This window comes from Anolis carolinensis, chromosome 2, assembly GCF_035594765.1.
Source record: "Anolis carolinensis isolate JA03-04 chromosome 2, rAnoCar3.1.pri, whole genome shotgun sequence".
Lineage (NCBI taxonomy): Eukaryota > Metazoa > Chordata > Lepidosauria > Squamata > Dactyloidae > Anolis > Anolis carolinensis.
This window is the reverse complement of record NC_085842.1, coordinates 112,987,086-113,007,329: the sequence shown is the minus strand read 5'-3', so window position 1 is coordinate 113,007,329 and position 20,244 is coordinate 112,987,086. Positions and strand designations below refer to the sequence as shown.

At 48.3% G+C, this 20,244-nt stretch overlaps 1 protein-coding gene across 9 annotated transcripts in view; it reads right to left on the bottom strand.

The window, feature by feature from the left end:
• Positions 1 to 20,244, bottom strand: part of LOC107983185 (uncharacterized) — a 263,915-nt gene that overhangs the window by 233,219 nt on the left and 10,452 nt on the right. For all 9 annotated transcript variants that reach the window (XR_010002771.1, XR_010002772.1, XR_010002773.1 and 6 more), the window contains one exon: positions 5,553 to 5,665. Coding sequence is in view for 3 of the 9 variants with exons in the window: in XM_062970409.1 (XP_062826479.1) it covers positions 5,553 to 5,665 (113 nt within the window). In the remaining 6 variants the exon portion in view is untranslated. The remainder of the gene's footprint in view (positions 1 to 5,552; positions 5,666 to 20,244) is intronic.

Here is a 20,244-nt window from a genome sequence, read left to right as displayed (position 1 = left end):
GATATAAAAATGGATGCTAGCATGTTGGTACTATATACAGTAGTAAGTGACCAATGTGTCCTATTACTGATAAGCAGCACACATGTCGTAGGCCAATTACTAGCCAATCAAATCTAGAATGATGGGTAGTGGTTTGTGTTACACTACAATTCTGGAAACAAGGGTTTGATTTCTTGTTTGGCCATGGGAACACACTGAGTGACTTTAGAAAGGCCACATTCTATCAGCCTCATAAAAACACAAAGGAAACCCCCTCTAAAGAAATCTCACCACAAAAACCCTGTGATAGGGGTCAGAAATAACTTGGAAGGACACAACAACAAATCCAAATCTAGCCTTCAATTACATGCTACAGGCTTTTATTCCTTGAGTTTGCATATAACTACATCTCATTATTAATTTTTAAACACATTATTTTTCACATGAAATAAAACCAAATGCAAATAGTACCTATACTTCTGTTTTCTGTTACCTTCAGTTTCCCACACGCAAACTAAAATCTTGACTTCTCTACTATTTTCTATGATTTATTTGCAGATCTGTCCCAAACCGGGGGGGGGGGGGGGGGGAGAGGCATTGTTCAGTATCTAGTGGCACAGTGTCTTAAAGCGCTGAGCCGCTGAACTTGCGGACCAAAAGGTCCCAGGTTCAAATCCCAGGAGCGGAATGAGCGCCCGCTGTTAGCCCCAGCTCCTGCCAACCTAGCAGTTCGAAAACATGCAAATGTGAGTAGATCAATAGGTACCGCTCCAGTGGGAAGGTAACAGGGCTCCGTGTAGTCATGCCGGCCACATGACCTTGGAGGTGTCTATGGACAACGCTGGACCTTTGGCTTAGAAATGGAGATGAGCACCAACCCCCAGAGTCGGTCACGACTGGACTTAACGTTAGGGGAAACCTTTACCTTAAAAGTCACTAATAAAACATAAATATTTTCTTTTTTTAAAGCCCTGTAAGATGTAGGTATATGCCCATTTTTGCAGATAGAATAAAACTGATATTTATTGGTAGATTTCCAATAGTTTCTTAGACTAATGGGAGAAGAGAATGTCATAGCTGGATTATGTTAATTTCATTTATCCCCCTATATTCTGCAAAATTGTAGTACTATATGGTTGCTTTAATCAGATCTTTGCTAATGCTACTAGCCAATTTTAGTTGGATATGTAGGGTCATGTTAGCCTCAACTTATTGCAGCCCTAAGAATATACACAAAAGCATCAGTAGCAATGTGAGACCTCAAGGAGATGCTTTCATAAAAAGTGCTGGCCAGGTCTTGCAAACTCAGGGTAGTGGCTTCTTTGGTGGATTCAATCCACTGGTATTGCAGACTTAGGGCCCTCCCACACAACCATATAAGGACAGGTTGCTTACCTGTAACCGTGTTTCTTCGAGTGTACTCTGTAAATTCACACTAATGGAGAGACTGCACCTGCGCAGGCTCCAACGGATACTCTTCCAAGCTAAAGTTTGAAATTTGGCGGTAACCCCGCCCCTCTCCCCGGAGGGCATAAAAGGCGCCCTTCGCGCTCACTCCCCAGTTCCTACGCCGCAAAGGCGACGAGAAAGGGAGAGGTTTGCACGTGGGGAAGGAAGGGCGGGATTGTGTGAATTCACAGAGTACACTCGAAGAAACATGGTTACAGGTAAGCAACCTGTCCTTTTTCTTCGTGTACTCTGTGAATGCACACTAATGGAGATTAGCAAGCTGAGGTATAGGCAGGTGGGACATAGCAAACCCGACAACGAGTTGAGTGTCCAAAATAACACTTTTATTCATGCACAAAGTGCAAAGGTAAGTGCAGCGGTAGAAAAAGTAACAACACATTAGTGCAAAACAGATCCTAGAAGTCAGGATCGAGAACGTATACCAATCACAGCATCACGTATCATCAAGAAAGTAATATTCTTAAAGAGGGAAAACAGAGGTAAGTATAACATGGTTCCCGGAGCGAAGGCACTGGGAGGTAGTTGTATTGAGGCAAAAAACACAGCCTCAAGAGCAGAAAGGTGCCATTCTAGCAGTAACCAGCAAGCTGTAAGAAGGAGAAAAACCCCATGCCATAACAGAAGGTAATGGGCAGGTCATAGTACACAAGCACTGTGGTGAGGAATAACCAACATATCATATCAATAAACTTTGTGTGACATAATCAAACATGGTAAGAGGGCAACAAAGCTGGCTTTGAGTAGGACAAGAAACGTTAAGAAAGGCAGGAGGAAAGGATCGACCTGGCAAAGGCCGAGTCCCTGAGGTTTTTAGAGTCCATCCTGTAATGTGAAACAAAGGTAGACGGGGTAGACCAGATAGCCGCTCGGCAGATGGAGTTGAGAGGGATGCCCCGTAGGAAGGCAGTAGAGGTAGAGAGACCCCTCGTCGATCTAGGGCGGATCGATGGGGGGGGCGGGCGTTTAGCCAACTGGTAGGCCAGTTCAATAGTCTGAGCGATCCAGTGGGAGAGTCTCTGAGAAGAAATTGGCTCACCCAGCTTATGGGTAGCATAAGCCACAAAGAGTCTAGGAGATTTGCGCATGTCCTTAGTTCTGTCCCTGTAGAAGAGAAGAGCCCTTCTTACATCGAGGAGGTGAAGCTTCCGCTCCAGAGCAGAAGATGGATTAGGGAAGAAAGCAGGAAGTACAATATCCTGGTTAAGGTGGAAGGCAGAGATCACCTTGGGCAGGAAGGTGATGTCCGGGTGAAGCATAGCCCTGTCGTGGTGGAAACGCAGGTAGGGTTCATCCACCCGAAGGGCAGCCAGCTCCGACGGTCTGCGCGCGGAGGTGACAGCCACGAGAAAGGCAGCCTTCCAGGAGAGAAGGTGGAGGTCAGCAGAAGCCATAGGTTCGAAAGGAGCCGAAGCAAGATGAGAAAGGACGAGTTCAAGGCTGCACCCAGGGGTTGGGGGTTGAACCGGAGGTCGTAGATTGTTGTAGCCCCGAAGAAAGGTCTTAATGAGATTATTAGAGAAAAGAGAAAGTTGTCCGAGCCTGAGGGCGCGGGAGAACTGGCTCGGGAGCTTTAATAACTGTCCGTATCGACCGGTCAGGTGAGACTTGGACGCCTCCGTCCAAAGACCGACCAGGAGGAGAGGGAGATCAGAGGCGTTGTGCCGGTTGGATCGGGGAGGACCTTCTCGAGGAAGCAACTGAGGAGGAGGGAATGTCCTTCTTAGAAGAAGCAGAGGAGGAAAACCGTTGGGTCATACGCTTCTTGGCTGGAGGTTGCTTCGACGCGACCCTTATGGATTTTCCCGGTGTCGGTGGAATCGGGCACACAGCCGCCGAGTCAGATTGGGCTTGTATAGATTCCTCCTGGGCCCTTTTAAAGGCAATCTTCATGGCAGAAGAAGATGGCGGCGAGGCTATACGAGATCGAGTAGAGACGGCCGAGGCCACAGAATTCAAGGTCGATGAAGGACCCACTTTGCTCGACCGGGTCGATACAGTGGCTGTAGTGACCGTGCAGGGTGGTTTGGAGGATTTACCCTTAGAGGTTTTCGAGGCCCTGGACGACACCGACGGGGAAGGCCTAGACGCCATCGAGGCCGAAGCAGAGGTAAAGGGCTCAGGAGCAAGAGACTTCTCGTGGAGAGCTGCTCGAAGTCTCGCAGCCCTATTTCTTCGTTCCTGGGCTGTAAAGGCAAGGCAAATCCGGCAGGTACTGACGACGTGACTTTCACCGAGGCAGAAAAGACACTTGGCGTGACCGTCGGAATCCGGAATCTTAGCGGCACATTGAGTGCACCGCTTGAAGCGCGTAGTCGACATAGGAAGGAACTAAGAGTCCGATGTGAGCTTTGCGGCGGAAAAAAAGGAACTGGGGAGTGAGTGCGAAGGGCGCCTTTAATGCCCTCCGGGGAGAGGGGCGGGGTTACCGCCAAATTTCAAACTTTAGCTTGGAAGAGTATCCGTTGGAGCCTGCGCTGGTGCAGTCTCTCCATTAGTGTGCATTCACAGAGTACATGAAGAAAAACCCTGAATAGCAAGGCAGAAAATCCCACAATATCTCCTTTGAAGTGGGTTATCAAAGTCCATACTGCCATATATTACAGTTCAAAGCAGAAAATGTGGGATTTTATTCAGTGGTGTTTGGAAGGTGCCTTACTCTTTTTCTAACTGCAAGTTTACCAAACATTATCATTTCTCCCATGAGTCATCTCATATCTTGGTGTGTCCAAAGTATGACAGCCTCAGTTTAGTAATCTTGGCTTCTGTTGAGAATTTTCTGAGTTTTGAATTAACTTCCTGGCTTTGACTTATTGACTTGGACTTCAGTTTGACCCCTGAACATATGGCTTACAATCTGTACTGCTGAATTCTGGAACATTATTCTAAATGAACTCTTGGCATCTGACTTTTAGATTGCAACCTTGACTACAGTTTGTTTTTGCTCCTAACCTGGCTTTGTAGTACTCTCTGCATTAATTGGACTCTTGACCTTGATTTGTGTTACTTCAGCTATTTGCTGTAATTCTGTTTTGTTAGCCAGATCCTTGAAAGATTCGAGGCTTTTCTATTCAAGTAAATATGGTCTTGGCGCATCTTGTGTTTGATACATCGCAGCCCTTGTTACCGGGAGAGCCCCTGAACATGACACTTAACGCTGCAATGCTGTTCACGGTTGCAAGCCTCCTCAGCCCTCAGTTGCCCAAGCGCCAGGTCACAGCAGGAGCCCCTTTAAATAGACACCACTCAAAGGTCCTTAACTGTGCAGCAGCCCAAGCGAAGGGCAATCTCTATTGACTGAGGAAGGACCAGCACAGCATTCGTATTGATCACTGCCACCCTGGTTGGCTACAAAGGGTCCTAGGCTCACAAGACTGCCTGGCAGTTTGGAAAACCTGGTACAGAATAACTGGTTTACATGCTTGAATCTAATGTGTTGTTGAATATAATGTGCAATCTAATGTTCGTAGTGTAATTTGGCCAATAAAGGTTAATATTCCATTCAAGTAAATATGGTAAATGTCATTTTTTTTCAAATTTTCATATCTTCATCCTCCAAGTCTAACCCCCTTCTTTCCATACTAGATATTCTGCATACAAATTAAAATGCATACTTAAGGACTCCCTTGCCAAATAAAAAGTATTTTGTTTCTCCATAATTTGTTCTGACATTGGCTTCTTGTCCAATCTGTAGGTTACATATTGCAAAAACTACATGTTTATGTTATTGTGACCTTCATAGCAACGTTTTTCATGATCACAGGTTTTGCTGTAATCTATGAAGCACGGGGTTTTATTCTGAAATTCTTTAGTGTACACCATTAACCAGTTTTAGAATTATGTATAATACCACAGTAAGGCATTGATTGGCATATATCCTTTCACTTGGTTCATGGTATGCATTTAATAAATTATTTTTGGTTCCTGAGCCACAATTTTGTGTTTGACTTTGATTGATAAACTCACCATTTTAATACAAAAAAAAGGAAAAATGCATGTTGCAAGCTAAAAGTCGGCCTACCCTTGGTTTAAGCATTTGAAATAAAAACAAATAATAATTCAATGCATCTATGACAATACAAGTACTTTCCATATGAAGCTCTTACCAAGGGAGTCGCATATGTGCTGGGGTTCCTTCAGACCATGAAAAGATGTCAGTTTCTTCCAAATTATTCAATCCAACCCAAAAATTATCCAAAGGTAAATCTAAAATCCAATCCTGCAGAAAAAATGAAAGCAATTTAAGTGCATATTCTGGGCAAACATCAGACTGAGGGGGGGGGGGGGGGTTGACATACAAATCTCAAATCACATGGATTTCGGCAGGAGAAGACGCATCAGAGAAAGCTCCCGAGACTGAAACTCAGCAGCACGGAGGTGAAAGAGGGGCTTGGGATCGTTTGCTGGCCCTGAGACCCCCTTTCTTGCCCCAGATTAGTCCCACCCGACGCCCCTGGAAGCCGGAGGAGAGGAGACCCCTTCTTCTTCCCCAACCGGTGTTGGTATGCTTCTTTTTACATGGAAGAAAGGAGCACTGAACTGCAACAGCCAGCCATAGAGGAAGAAAGCTGTTCTGTGTTTGCAGCTTCAAAGTCTTTGAAGTGAAACGGCTTTGGAAGGGTGTGGAGGAGCGTCGGAGTTGTAAGATAAGTTGAACTTTTCCTTGTTTAAGTATGGTTCACACAAGAAAAAATTATAATGAGAAAGCCTTGCCATTACACTCCCTTACAACAGAGAAAAAACAGAGACAAGCCAAGATGACGCAATTCTTCCCCAAAGAAAAGACTCACCAGGGTCGGCAGGAGGTTGAGGATGAGGAGGTTCCAGGGAACGCGAGTGTGGATTTGGAGGTTTTGCCTGCTGAGGACCTGGAGTCTGGCCGAGCAACATTAAAGGGCTTTTGCTGGGAGGGTGTCATGCCGGGGAGTCAGGGAGCGGGAGAAGCCTGGCTGAGGAGATGACTGAGTTTGTGAATCCCAAAGTTGCAGTGAAACAACCCATAAGCTGGAACCCAGCATCAGAAAAGCACCCAGGTCCATGCTTGAAAAAGGGGCATTTCGAACCTTTTACTCCCAAGAATTCCCCACAGCAACATCCCCAACCTCCCCAACTTGTGTTTCAACAAGGAAAAGAAGGAACAGAGGGATACCTGCACCTCGAATCTAAGTTTAATGCTTTTTCAAATGATTTGCTGGTAATAAAGAAATACCTACAAGAAAGCACTGGGCTCCTGTGCACCTTAGCAAGATTACTTAAAGCTGAAGAGTTATCCGGCACCTGTGAATCTAACATGGTAAAGCCAGCCGCAATCAGGCAGGACTTAGCCTCCTCCAGCCCGAAAGAAATAAGAACAAAACAGTCAAAGCTAAATAAAACCAAACAAGTTCCAGTCAACTGCAAGCGCAAAAAAAACCCCAGGAACATTAAAGGAAAGTTGAAACACAAAATTACATGCAAGCAAACAGGGCGCACTAGGTATTGCAAACGGGGATTAAAAAAACTTCTAGCATTAATCCCACCCTCAAGAACTTCTGCAACAAAAAAGAGGGCAAATAAAAAAGACCCTTCAAAGTGGAGCCACAGTGATTCCAAAGTTGGGAAAATGGATAGATCCAGAAAAATCAAGCAAGGCCCCCAATACATAAATGTGGCAACACAAACACACTGGGAACCTCAGGACCCCAACACGTCAAGAGAGAAGGATGACAGAAACCCAAAAAAAACAGTGAGAGCAGACGGACCTAAATCGCCAAGGACCAATCAACAAAACTACAGGCAAAAGACCAGCGACAGAGAACATTCTGGGGATAACTGGAACCTGGTCCTCATACCAAACAAGATAGTGTTCATCAAAGTTCCCAAGCCAGGAAAGCTCTCAAGTCCGGATGATCGCAAGTCCCATGTGATAAGTCTTGTGAATACGGCTTTACCAGGGGGGCTGTATAAAACTGATATAGACCAGATTGATCTCTTGTATAATGATCCTTTGTATGTTGATGCCATAGTTTCTTTTACTGACCTAAATATAGCGAAGTTCATCATAAGAGCTAAGGACCTATTTGCAAAAAAGGGCATCACAATAACAAGATTCTTCCAGAAGATCTTCAACCAAGGATCCCCAGAGGGCATAATGGACTCTGAAGAACAACTATCAGCGACGACAGAGAGAAGTGAACAGTTGCAGAGCCCCCTTGAGGCCCAAGCTGCCAGCTCCACAATGGAGGGAAAAAATACCCCCGGCCAGGAAAACCTGTTTTTGTCACGACCCAGGCTACAGAGCACCAATAACCATACGCAGAGGCCAGATTCTATCTAATATCTTTATTAAGGAAATATATAAAGTTAGTAAAAGCAAATGTAAAAGTTAGTCCAGAAGCAGACCTTTCAAGAAAGGTCAAAATTAGTCCAAAGAAACAATGTCCAATATGAAATATTAAGGTCCAAAGTTGTAATCCAATAACCGAAACACTCACTTTGCCAGGCAAAGTGAGGGGAGATGACAAGGTCCTTTAGTCCATGAACTTGAGCAAGGCTAGGATATAACTTGATACTTGAAAACAAGGCTTGAATCGTGGAACAAGATAACGAGGAACAAGAACAAGGTCCGTGGAATAACTTGGTAAAATCCGTGAAACAAGGCAAGGTTTAGTCCTGGGAAACAAGGCAAGGTCCGTAGGTAAACAAAGGCTGGGAAGCAGGAGCGAAGGCAGGAAACAAGGACAAGGCTTGAGCAGGAACGAGGCTTGAAACGGAGCGCGCTGTCCAGACACAACTCGCTCCGGAGGCTGACGAATTGACTCCGCAAAGTTACTCCGCGGGTAAAACACCTATATAGAGTCTAACTTTCCCGCCGAGAGCAGTTCTCTGGGAACCAGAAACGAAAGCTAATCTCTGAGACCAGATGTTTGACTCCTTAAAGATTCTCATGGAAAGCAGGCTTAATTGGCAAATTCTTAGCAATTATTCTCGCACTCCTGCGCGAGGCTGCTTCCAAACCTCTCTGTTGTTTACAAAACTCATGGCGAGAAAACACTGGAGATGTAGCCTCAGTATTTGTTTGACATACTTCTGGAACATAATCCTCTTGCAGGTGCAAGGTTCCCAGATCTGGCTGGGAAGAATCTGTCTGGGAAGAATCCAGTTCTGACTGGGAAGGTAAAAAACCCAAGTTTTCTTCTTCATCAGGCATCACAATGTCATGAGCAGGACTACAAGGCCCATGGGTCATCACACTATCCCCCTCCTCAAGCCCCCTCCCAAACTGGGACTCTCTCCCCGAGGCGCGAGGTCGTGGCTTGGCGGGATAGGTCTGATGGAAGCGACGGGTTAGATCAGGAGCGTGAACTGTGGAAGCGTCTTCCCAAGAGCGTTCCTCAGGGCCAAAACCCACCCAGTCAATGAGATATTGCAGGCGGCGGCGGTGAAAGCGAGAATCCAAAATGTCCTGAACCTCGAACTCGTCCTCCCCATCCACCAAAATAGGGACGGGGGCCGGCCGGTCTACATCTGGCCGCACACCATCCGCCGGAAGGAGCAGGGAGCGGTGAAACACTGGGTGAATGCGCATTGAGCGCGGAAGTTGGAGTTTGAAAGTCACGGGGTTAAGTTGCGCCACCACTGGATAGGGGCCAATGAAACGGGCATCTAACTTCCGGCAAGGGCGATGGGAGGGCAAAAAGCGAGTGGACAGAAAAACCCGATCTCCTACCTTGATTTCGGGGCCCGGCTGGCGATGTTTGTCCGCGTGACGTTTATAGTCCTCCTTGGCTTGTTCCAGTTGCTGGAGCAAAAGTTGTTGCACCGCTGTGAGTTCCTGCAGCCAATCTTCTGCTGCGGGAACTTCTGAAGTTTCAATGACAGGGGGAAAGAAACGTGGATGGAAGCCGTAGTTTGCAAAGAACGGCGTTTCTTTTGTAGAAGCCTGGACTCCATTGTTGTAGGCAAATTCCGACAGTGGTAACAGAGAAGCCCAATTGTCCTGTTGGTAGTTTACATAACAGCGAAGGTACTGTTCCAAAGTGGCATTGGTGCGCTCCGTTTGCCCATCCGTTTGGGGATGATGAGCTGAAGATAAGCGAGAGTCTATGCCCAATAGTTTTTGTAGTGCCTTCCAGAAACGAGAGGTGAATTGGGATCCACGGTCTGTGACCAAACTCTTGGGCAATCCATGTAGTCTGAAAATATGTTGGAGGAATAAATCTGCAGTCTCTTGGGCCGTGGGAAGACCTTCACAGGGAATGAAATGGGCTAACTTGGTGAAAAGGTCCACCACCACTAGGATCGTGGTGAATCCACAGGAAGGTGGTAAGTCAGTGATAAAATCCGCAGAAATTATTTCCCATGGGCGAGATGGGTTAGGAAGGGGGTGTAGAAGCCCTGAGGGCTTCTCCCTTCTTATCTTGGAGCGCTGGCATACTGGGCAGGTGTTAACATATTTTTCCACATCCTTGCGGATCTTGGGCCACCAGAAATCTCTTAGGATCAAATGCATGGTTTTAAATAGTCCGAAATGCCCTGCTGGTTTGCAGTCATGACACAGACGAAGTGCTTTTTCCCTGCCCGGTCCGGGTGGGATATAAACATGATTTCTATAGCAAAGCAGTCCATCTTTAAGCGAAAAGGGAAAATGCAGGCCTTGACGAAGTTGGTCCTGCGCCCAGGCATCTGCTTGCTGACTAGCCCTGATTTCTTGAGCACAGATGGGCCCTGGAGTAGAGGGAGTTGAATCAATGGGAGTGGATTTGGTGTTCCCCACTGTGAGCGTGGCAAAGTTCTCGGGTTGTAGTAGTTGGGATTCAAAGGTCTCCTTGCGTCCTGCAGCGTATTCCGGTTTACGTGACAGGGCGTCTGCTTGCTTGGTTTGGGCTGGGGTCACATAATGAATCTGGAAGTTGAAACGTTCAAAGAATAAAGCCCAACGTTGCTGCCTCTGATTTAGCTTGCGGGCAGTTCTTAGATGTTCTAGATTCCGATGATCAGTGTGGACTTCAATGGGAAATTTGGCCCCTTCTAGCCAATGTCTCCAAGTTTCAAAAGCTGCCTTTACGGCTAATAGTTCTTTTTCCCAAATGGTATAGTTCCTCTCTGGTGCGGTTAGTTGACGAGAATAATAGGCACAAGGATGAAGGTGATCTCCCACCGGTTGTAGGAGCACAGCCCCAATTGCCACATCAGAGGCGTCCGCTTGCACCACAAAAAGGGTTTCAGGATCTGGATGCTGAAGGATTGGCTGGGATGTGAATAATTTCTTTAGTTGCTGGAACCCTTTCTCTGCTTGATCAGTCCAGCGGAAGGGCTGTTTTCCACGGATGCAGCTAGTGATTGGGTCAGACCAGCGGGCAAAATCTGGAATGAACTTACGGTAATAGTTCGCGAACCCCAAGAATCGCTGCACCTCCTTCTTGTTAGTTGGCGCCCGCCATTCCAATACTGCTGAAACCTTGGCTGGATCCATGGAGAGCCCTAGAGGCGAGATACGGTATCCAAGGAAATCTACCTCTTGTAGATCAAAAGCGCATTTTTCTAGCTTGGCATAAAGTCCATGATCCCGCAATCGTTGCAACACCATTTTGACGTGGTTCTCATGTTCTGATTGTGATCTAGAAAACACCAAAAAATCGTCCAGGTAGATTATCAAGAACCTATCTAGATAGTCCTGGAAAATGTCATTGACAAAATGCTGGAACGTTGCGGGAGCTCCGCATAATCCATAATTCATAACTCGGGACTCGAATAATCCGAATTTAGTCTGGAAGGCGGTCTTCCACTCGTCCCCTTCTCTGATGCGAACTAAGTTGTAAGCTCCCCGAAGATCCAGCTTGGTGTAAACCTTGGCTCCTCGAAGTCGGTCTAGTAGATCCGAGATTAAGGGCAGGGGATAGCTGTTCCGCTTGGTGATATTATTCAATGCTCTGTAGTCCACCACCAAGCGTAATTCCCCTGACTTCTTCTTCACAAACATCACTGGGGAGGCGGCTGGGGATTGAGAGGGTCTGATGAATCCCTTGCGAAGGTTTGTCTCTATGAATTCCCTGAGAGCTTCTTGCTCTGGTTCAGTCAGGGAGTAGAGATGCCCTCGCGGGATCGGGGCCCCCTCCACCAAGTCAATGGCACAGTCATAAGGTCTATGTGGGGGTAATTTTTCGGCTTCTTTTTCATTGAATACATCCCAATACTCGGAGTACTTCTTTGGCAAGGTGATAATGGGCTCGGTGTCTGTGGCATGGCAGACCTTGGCTACGAGGCAATGGTTTTGGCAGTACTTTGAAGCAAACTGCAGTTCTCTGTTGGACCAGGAGATGCTTGGGTCGTGAAGTGTCAGCCATGGAATCCCCAAAATCACAGGGAAATGGGGAACCTCAGTAACAAAGAAGGAAATCTCTTCCATATGTTCCCTTATCCACATCCTGGTGGGTTCCGACCACTGGCTTACGGGGCCCGTCTTGAGAGGGCGGCCATCGATGGCTTGCACCACACGGGCATTCTTGAAGTCATGATATTGTAATCCCAGAGAGTCGGCATACTCTCTATCAATGAAATTGTTGGTAGCTCCTGAGTCTATCATGGCGTGGATCATGACGGGTCCCTTTTTTGCTGACCATAAGGTGACCACTAGAAGGAACAGGACCCCGGTTGGCGGCTCTTGAATGGGTTTCTTGACCGGGTTGGCGAGCCTCTCTACGCCCGGTCGTTGGCTTCCCCCGCCGGCTGTGTGCCAGCCGCCTCAGACGTCTTCGTCTCCGTGGAGGACGCCGGCGCAAGACGGGCGGCGGGCTTCCCTTTGGCTGGGCACTCTCTGGCGAAGTGGCCCCCATTCCCGCAATACCAACAGAGATTTAGGCGTTGGCGGCGGGCCTTCTCGGCGGCATCTAATCTGGGACGCACATTGCCCAACTGCATCGGCACCTCCTCGCTCCCTCTGGGGTATGGGGATGGTGGTGGGGGTCTCCACACTGGACGCGGCTGAACGCTGGCGGGAGCGGGGGGTTTTGCCCCAGCTCTACCGCTCTGGCCTCGTACCCACTGCTTCCTGTTGGCAATCATGACTTCAGCCCGTAAACATTGATCGATGAGTGCTTCCAGCGTTTGGGGAGGATCCACCTTGGAGATTTCCTCCAGCATTTCAATGTTGAGACCCTCCCGAAATTGTCCTCTGAGGGCAACATCGTTCCAGCCGGTGTTGTGGGCCAGCACTCGGAACTCGGCTATGTACTGAGACATGGGTCTGTCTCCTTGGAAGAGGCGGCGGAGTTTGTGCCCGGCTGCCTCCAAATTGTCCTCGATTCCCCAGGTCGCCTTAAGGTGGTCCAAGAAATGTTGCGCTGACCTTAGATGTGGGGAGGCTTGGTCGAACAGAGCCGTCGCCCAGTTAGCCGCTGGCCCGTCTAGGAGACTGTAAATCCACGCCACCTTGATGTCTTCCTGGGGAAACTCGGCATCACGGGCCTCTAGATAAGCTTGGCATTGGCGACGGAAAACATGAACCTTAGAAGCTTCTCCAGTAAACTTGGTTGGCAACGCCATGGCCGGAAGACGGATTCCGCGTTCCTTCAAACCCTTTATTTCTCCATCCTGTGCATTGAGCTTATCACGGATTCGGTCCACCTCATCCTTGTCGATGGTGTAGGTAATCGGCTGGCCGCTCGGCCCAGGTACGACTCCGGTAGACATTCTGGCCGAGGTTAATTGGTGCTTAGGGTGGCGGAGTCAAACTGTCACGACCCAGGCTACAGAGCACCAATAACCATACGCAGAGGCCAGATTCTATCTAATATCTTTATTAAGGAAATATATAAAGTTAGTAAAAGCAAATGTAAAAGTTAGTCCAGAAGCAGACCTTTCAAGAAAGGTCAAAATTAGTCCAAAGAAACAATGTCCAATATGAAATATTAAGGTCCAAAGTTGTAATCCAATAACCGAAACACTCACTTTGCCAGGCAAAGTGAGGGGAGATGACAAGGTCCTTTAGTCCATGAACTTGAGCAAGGCTAGGATATAACTTGATACTTGAAAACAAGGCTTGAATCGTGGAACAAGATAACGAGGAACAAGAACAAGGTCCGTGGAATAACTTGGTAAAATCCGTGAAACAAGGCAAGGTTTAGTCCTGGGAAACAAGGCAAGGTCCGTAGGTAAACAAAGGCTGGGAAGCAGGAGCGAAGGCAGGAAACAAGGACAAGGCTTGAGCAGGAACGAGGCTTGAAACGGAGCGCGCTGTCCAGACACAACTCGCTCCGGAGGCTGACGAATTGACTCCGCAAAGTTACTCCGCGGGTAAAACACCTATATAGAGTCTAACTTTCCCGCCGAGAGCAGTTCTCTGGGAACCAGAAACGAAAGCTAATCTCTGAGACCAGATGTTTGACTCCTTAAAGATTCTCATGGAAAGCAGGCTTAATTGGCAAATTCTTAGCAATTATTCTCGCACTCCTGCGCGAGGCTGCTTCCAAACCTCTCTGTTGTTTACAAAACTCATGGCGAGAAAACACTGGAGATGTAGCCTCAGTATTTGTTTGACATACTTCTGGAACATAATCCTCTTGCAGGTGCAAGGTTCCCAGATCTGGCTGGGAAGAATCTGTCTGGGAAGAATCCAGTTCTGACTGGGAAGGTAAAAAACCCAAGTTTTCTTCTTCATCAGGCATCACAATGTCATGAGCAGGACTACAAGGCCCATGGGTCATCACACTATCCCCCTCCTCAAGCCCCCTCCCAAACTGGGACTCTCTCCCCGAGGCGCGAGGTCGTGGCTTGGCGGGATAGGTCTGATGGAAGCGACGGGTTAGATCAGGAGCGTGAACTGTGGAAGCGTCTTCCCAAGAGCGTTCCTCAGGGCCAAAACCCACCCAGTCAATGAGATATTGCAGGCGGCGGCGGTGAAAGCGAGAATCCAAAATGTCCTGAACCTCGAACTCGTCCTCCCCATCCACCAAAATAGGGACGGGGGCCGGCCGGTCTACATCTGGCCGCACACCATCCGCCGGAAGGAGCAGGGAGCGGTGAAACACTGGGTGAATGCGCATTGAGCGCGGAAGTTGGAGTTTGAAAGTCACGGGGTTAAGTTGCGCCACCACTGGATAGGGGCCAATGAAACGGGCATCTAACTTCCGGCAAGGGCGATGGGAGGGCAAAAAGCGAGTGGACAGAAAAACCCGATCTCCTACCTTGATTTCGGGGCCCGGCTGGCGATGTTTGTCCGCGTGACGTTTATAGTCCTCCTTGGCTTGTTCCAGTTGCTGGAGCAAAAGTTGTTGCACCGCTGTGAGTTCCTGCAGCCAATCTTCTGCTGCGGGAACTTCTGAAGTTTCAATGACAGGGGGAAAGAAACGTGGATGGAAGCCGTAGTTTGCAAAGAACGGCGTTTCTTTTGTAGAAGCCTGGACTCCATTGTTGTAGGCAAATTCCGACAGTGGTAACAGAGAAGCCCAATTGTCCTGTTGGTAGTTTACATAACAGCGAAGGTACTGTTCCAAAGTGGCATTGGTGCGCTCCGTTTGCCCATCCGTTTGGGGATGATGAGCTGAAGATAAGCGAGAGTCTATGCCCAATAGTTTTTGTAGTGCCTTCCAGAAACGAGAGGTGAATTGGGATCCACGGTCTGTGACCAAACTCTTGGGCAATCCATGTAGTCTGAAAATATGTTGGAGGAATAAATCTGCAGTCTCTTGGGCCGTGGGAAGACCTTCACAGGGAATGAAATGGGCTAACTTGGTGAAAAGGTCCACCACCACTAGGATCGTGGTGAATCCACAGGAAGGTGGTAAGTCAGTGATAAAATCCGCAGAAATTATTTCCCATGGGCGAGATGGGTTAGGAAGGGGGTGTAGAAGCCCTGAGGGCTTCTCCCTTCTTATCTTGGAGCGCTGGCATACTGGGCAGGTGTTAACATATTTTTCCACATCCTTGCGGATCTTGGGCCACCAGAAATCTCTTAGGATCAAATGCATGGTTTTAAATAGTCCGAAATGCCCTGCTGGTTTGCAGTCATGACACAGACGAAGTGCTTTTTCCCTGCCCGGTCCGGGTGGGATATAAACATGATTTCTATAGCAAAGCAGTCCATCTTTAAGCGAAAAGGGAAAATGCAGGCCTTGACGAAGTTGGTCCTGCGCCCAGGCATCTGCTTGCTGACTAGCCCTGATTTCTTGAGCACAGATGGGCCCTGGAGTAGAGGGAGTTGAATCAATGGGAGTGGATTTGGTGTTCCCCACTGTGAGCGTGGCAAAGTTCTCGGGTTGTAGTAGTTGGGATTCAAAGGTCTCCTTGCGTCCTGCAGCGTATTCCGGTTTACGTGACAGGGCGTCTGCTTGCTTGGTTTGGGCTGGGGTCACATAATGAATCTGGAAGTTGAAACGTTCAAAGAATAAAGCCCAACGTTGCTGCCTCTGATTTAGCTTGCGGGCAGTTCTTAGATGTTCTAGATTCCGATGATCAGTGTGGACTTCAATGGGAAATTTGGCCCCTTCTAGCCAATGTCTCCAAGTTTCAAAAGCTGCCTTTACGGCTAATAGTTCTTTTTCCCAAATGGTATAGTTCCTCTCTGGTGCGGTTAGTTGACGAGAATAATAGGCACAAGGATGAAGGTGATCTCCCACCGGTTGTAGGAGCACAGCCCCAATTGCCACATCAGAGGCGTCCGCTTGCACCACAAAAAGGGTTTCAGGATCTGGATGCTGAAGGATTGGCTGGGATGTGAATAATTTCTTTAGTTGCTGGAACCCTTTCTCTGCTTGATCAGTCCAGCGGAAGGGCTGTTTTCCACGGATGCAGCTAGTGATTGGGTCAGACCAGCGGGCAAAATCTGGAATGAACTTACGGTAATAGTTCGCGAACCCCAAGAATCGCTGCACCTCCTTCTTGTTAGTTGGCGCCCGCCATTCCAATACTGCTGAAACCTTGGCTGGATCCATGGAGAGCCCTAGAGGCGAGATACGGTATCCAAGGAAATCTACCTCTTGTAGATCAAAAGCGCATTTTTCTAGCTTGGCATAAAGTCCATGATCCCGCAATCGTTGCAACACCATTTTGACGTGGTTCTCATGTTCTGATTGTGATCTAGAAAACACCAAAAAATCGTCCAGGTAGATTATCAAGAACCTATCTAGATAGTCCTGGAAAATGTCATTGACAAAATGCTGGAACGTTGCGGGAGCTCCGCATAATCCATAATTCATAACTCGGGACTCGAATAATCCGAATTTAGTCTGGAAGGCGGTCTTCCACTCGTCCCCTTCTCTGATGCGAACTAAGTTGTAAGCTCCCCGAAGATCCAGCTTGGTGTAAACCTTGGCTCCTCGAAGTCGGTCTAGTAGATCCGAGATTAAGGGCAGGGGATAGCTGTTCCGCTTGGTGATATTATTCAATGCTCTGTAGTCCACCACCAAGCGTAATTCCCCTGACTTCTTCTTCACAAACATCACTGGGGAGGCGGCTGGGGATTGAGAGGGTCTGATGAATCCCTTGCGAAGGTTTGTCTCTATGAATTCCCTGAGAGCTTCTTGCTCTGGTTCAGTCAGGGAGTAGAGATGCCCTCGCGGGATCGGGGCCCCCTCCACCAAGTCAATGGCACAGTCATAAGGTCTATGTGGGGGTAATTTTTCGGCTTCTTTTTCATTGAATACATCCCAATACTCGGAGTACTTCTTTGGCAAGGTGATAATGGGCTCGGTGTCTGTGGCATGGCAGACCTTGGCTACGAGGCAATGGTTTTGGCAGTACTTTGAAGCAAACTGCAGTTCTCTGTTGGACCAGGAGATGCTTGGGTCGTGAAGTGTCAGCCATGGAATCCCCAAAATCACAGGGAAATGGGGAACCTCAGTAACAAAGAAGGAAATCTCTTCCATATGTTCCCTTATCCACATCCTGGTGGGTTCCGACCACTGGCTTACGGGGCCCGTCTTGAGAGGGCGGCCATCGATGGCTTGCACCACACGGGCATTCTTGAAGTCATGATATTGTAATCCCAGAGAGTCGGCATACTCTCTATCAATGAAATTGTTGGTAGCTCCTGAGTCTATCATGGCGTGGATCATGACGGGTCCCTTTTTTGCTGACCATAAGGTGACCACTAGAAGGAACAGGACCCCGGTTGGCGGCTCTTGAATGGGTTTCTTGACCGGGTTGGCGAGCCTCTCTACGCCCGGTCGTTGGCTTCCCCCGCCGGCTGTGTGCCAGCCGCCTCAGACGTCTTCGTCTCCGTGGAGGACGCCGGCGCAAGACGGGCGGCGGGCTTCCCTTTGGCTGGGCACTCTCTGGCGAAGTGGCCCCCATTCCCGCAATACCAACAGAGATTTAGGCGTTGGCGGCGGGCCTTCTCGGCGGCATCTAATCTGGGACGCACATTGCCCAACTGCATCGGCACCTCCTCGCTCCCTCTGGGGTATGGGGATGGTGGTGGGGGTCTCCACACTGGACGCGGCTGAACGCTGGCGGGAGCGGGGGGTTTTGCCCCAGCTCTACCGCTCTGGCCTCGTACCCACTGCTTCCTGTTGGCAATCATGACTTCAGCCCGTAAACATTGATCGATGAGTGCTTCCAGCGTTTGGGGAGGATCCACCTTGGAGATTTCCTCCAGCATTTCAATGTTGAGACCCTCCCGAAATTGTCCTCTGAGGGCAACATCGTTCCAGCCGGTGTTGTGGGCCAGCACTCGGAACTCGGCTATGTACTGAGACATGGGTCTGTCTCCTTGGAAGAGGCGGCGGAGTTTGTGCCCGGCTGCCTCCAAATTGTCCTCGATTCCCCAGGTCGCCTTAAGGTGGTCCAAGAAATGTTGCGCTGACCTTAGATGTGGGGAGGCTTGGTCGAACAGAGCCGTCGCCCAGTTAGCCGCTGGCCCGTCTAGGAGACTGTAAATCCACGCCACCTTGATGTCTTCCTGGGGAAACTCGGCATCACGGGCCTCTAGATAAGCTTGGCATTGGCGACGGAAAACATGAACCTTAGAAGCTTCTCCAGTAAACTTGGTTGGCAACGCCATGGCCGGAAGACGGATTCCGCGTTCCTTCAAACCCTTTATTTCTCCATCCTGTGCATTGAGCTTATCACGGATTCGGTCCACCTCATCCTTGTCGATGGTGTAGGTAATCGGCTGGCCGCTCGGCCCAGGTACGACTCCGGTAGACATTCTGGCCGAGGTTAATTGGTGCTTAGGGTGGCGGAGTCAAACTGTCACGACCCAGGCTACAGAGCACCAATAACCATACGCAGAGGCCAGATTCTATCTAATATCTTTATTAAGGAAATATATAAAGTTAGTAAAAGCAAATGTAAAAGTTAGTCCAGAAGCAGACCTTTCAAGAAAGGTCAAAATTAGTCCAAAGAAACAATGTCCAATATGAAATATTAAGGTCCAAAGTTGTAATCCAATAACCGAAACACTCACTTTGCCAGGCAAAGTGAGGGGAGATGACAAGGTCCTTTAGTCCATGAACTTGAGCAAGGCTAGGATATAACTTGATACTTGAAAACAAGGCTTGAATCGTGGAACAAGATAACGAGGAACAAGAACAAGGTCCGTGGAATAACTTGGTAAAATCCGTGAAACAAGGCAAGGTTTAGTCCTGGGAAACAAGGCAAGGTCCGTAGGTAAACAAAGGCTGGGAAGCAGGAGCGAAGGCAGGAAACAAGGACAAGGCTTGAGCAGGAACGAGGCTTGAAACGGAGCGCGCTGTCCAGACACAACTCGCTCCGGAGGCTGACGAATTGACTCCGCAAAGTTACTCCGCGGGTAAAACACCTATATAGAGTCTAACTTTCCCGCCGAGAGCAGTTCTCTGGGAACCAGAAACGAAAGCTAATCTCTGAGACCAGATGTTTGACTCCTTAAAGATTCTCATGGAAAGCAGGCTTAATTGGCAAATTCTTAGCAATTATTCTCGCACTCCTGCGCGAGGCTGCTTCCAAACCTCTCTGTTGTTTACAAAACTCATGGCGAGAAAACACTGGAGATGTAGCCTCAGTATTTGTTTGACATACTTCTGGAACATAATCCTCTTGCAGGTGCAAGGTTCCCAGATCTGGCTGGGAAGAATCTGTCTGGGAAGAATCCAGTTCTGACTGGGAAGGTAAAAAACCCAAGTTTTCTTCTTCATCAGGCATCACAATGTCATGAGCAGGACTACAAGGCCCATGGGTCATCACAGTTTTGCCCAGAGGAACAGCTACTGGTTGAGACATATGTGAACCTGCCAGGAAAGGAGCAATGGACTATTCTAGATAGATTGCAGGCGTTAAGCGGTCACCTAAGAGAAATAATTTCCAAAAGACAGTATTTAAACGATGACGGTCAGATCAGAGCAAGGGTCGGGCAAAGGGAAGTGCAGGATAACATTGACTGGCTGGGGATGAGATTTTTGAACACGGAGGAAAGAGTAGACCCACCCCCTAATCACTTCCCCCTGTCCCCTGAGGTGATAGTGGTGAAACCCCGAACTATTAACCCATGTGTGGCCCATGATAAAGATTTTACTATAGGGCCTTGGGACACACAAACGGGTACTGAAAAAGAGAACAGGGGGCCAATTATTAAAACAGCATGAAGGCCAGACAGGAGGCCGGAAAAGGTAGGGCCTCAGATGCAAACCACAATACCTAACGGAAATTGTGGTTTGAAACAGACATCTATCACCCAATCCTGGCTAGCCTTGCTCCATCAATATTTTGATGGGTCAATAACAACTCTAATGCAGCTAGACAAGAAGGCGATTAGGGACAATATCTTTGAGAAGGATGCAGCCGACAATTTAGAGATTAGTAAAAAGCAAAGTTTTTCTATATGGTATCCCAGACTAAAGAGTG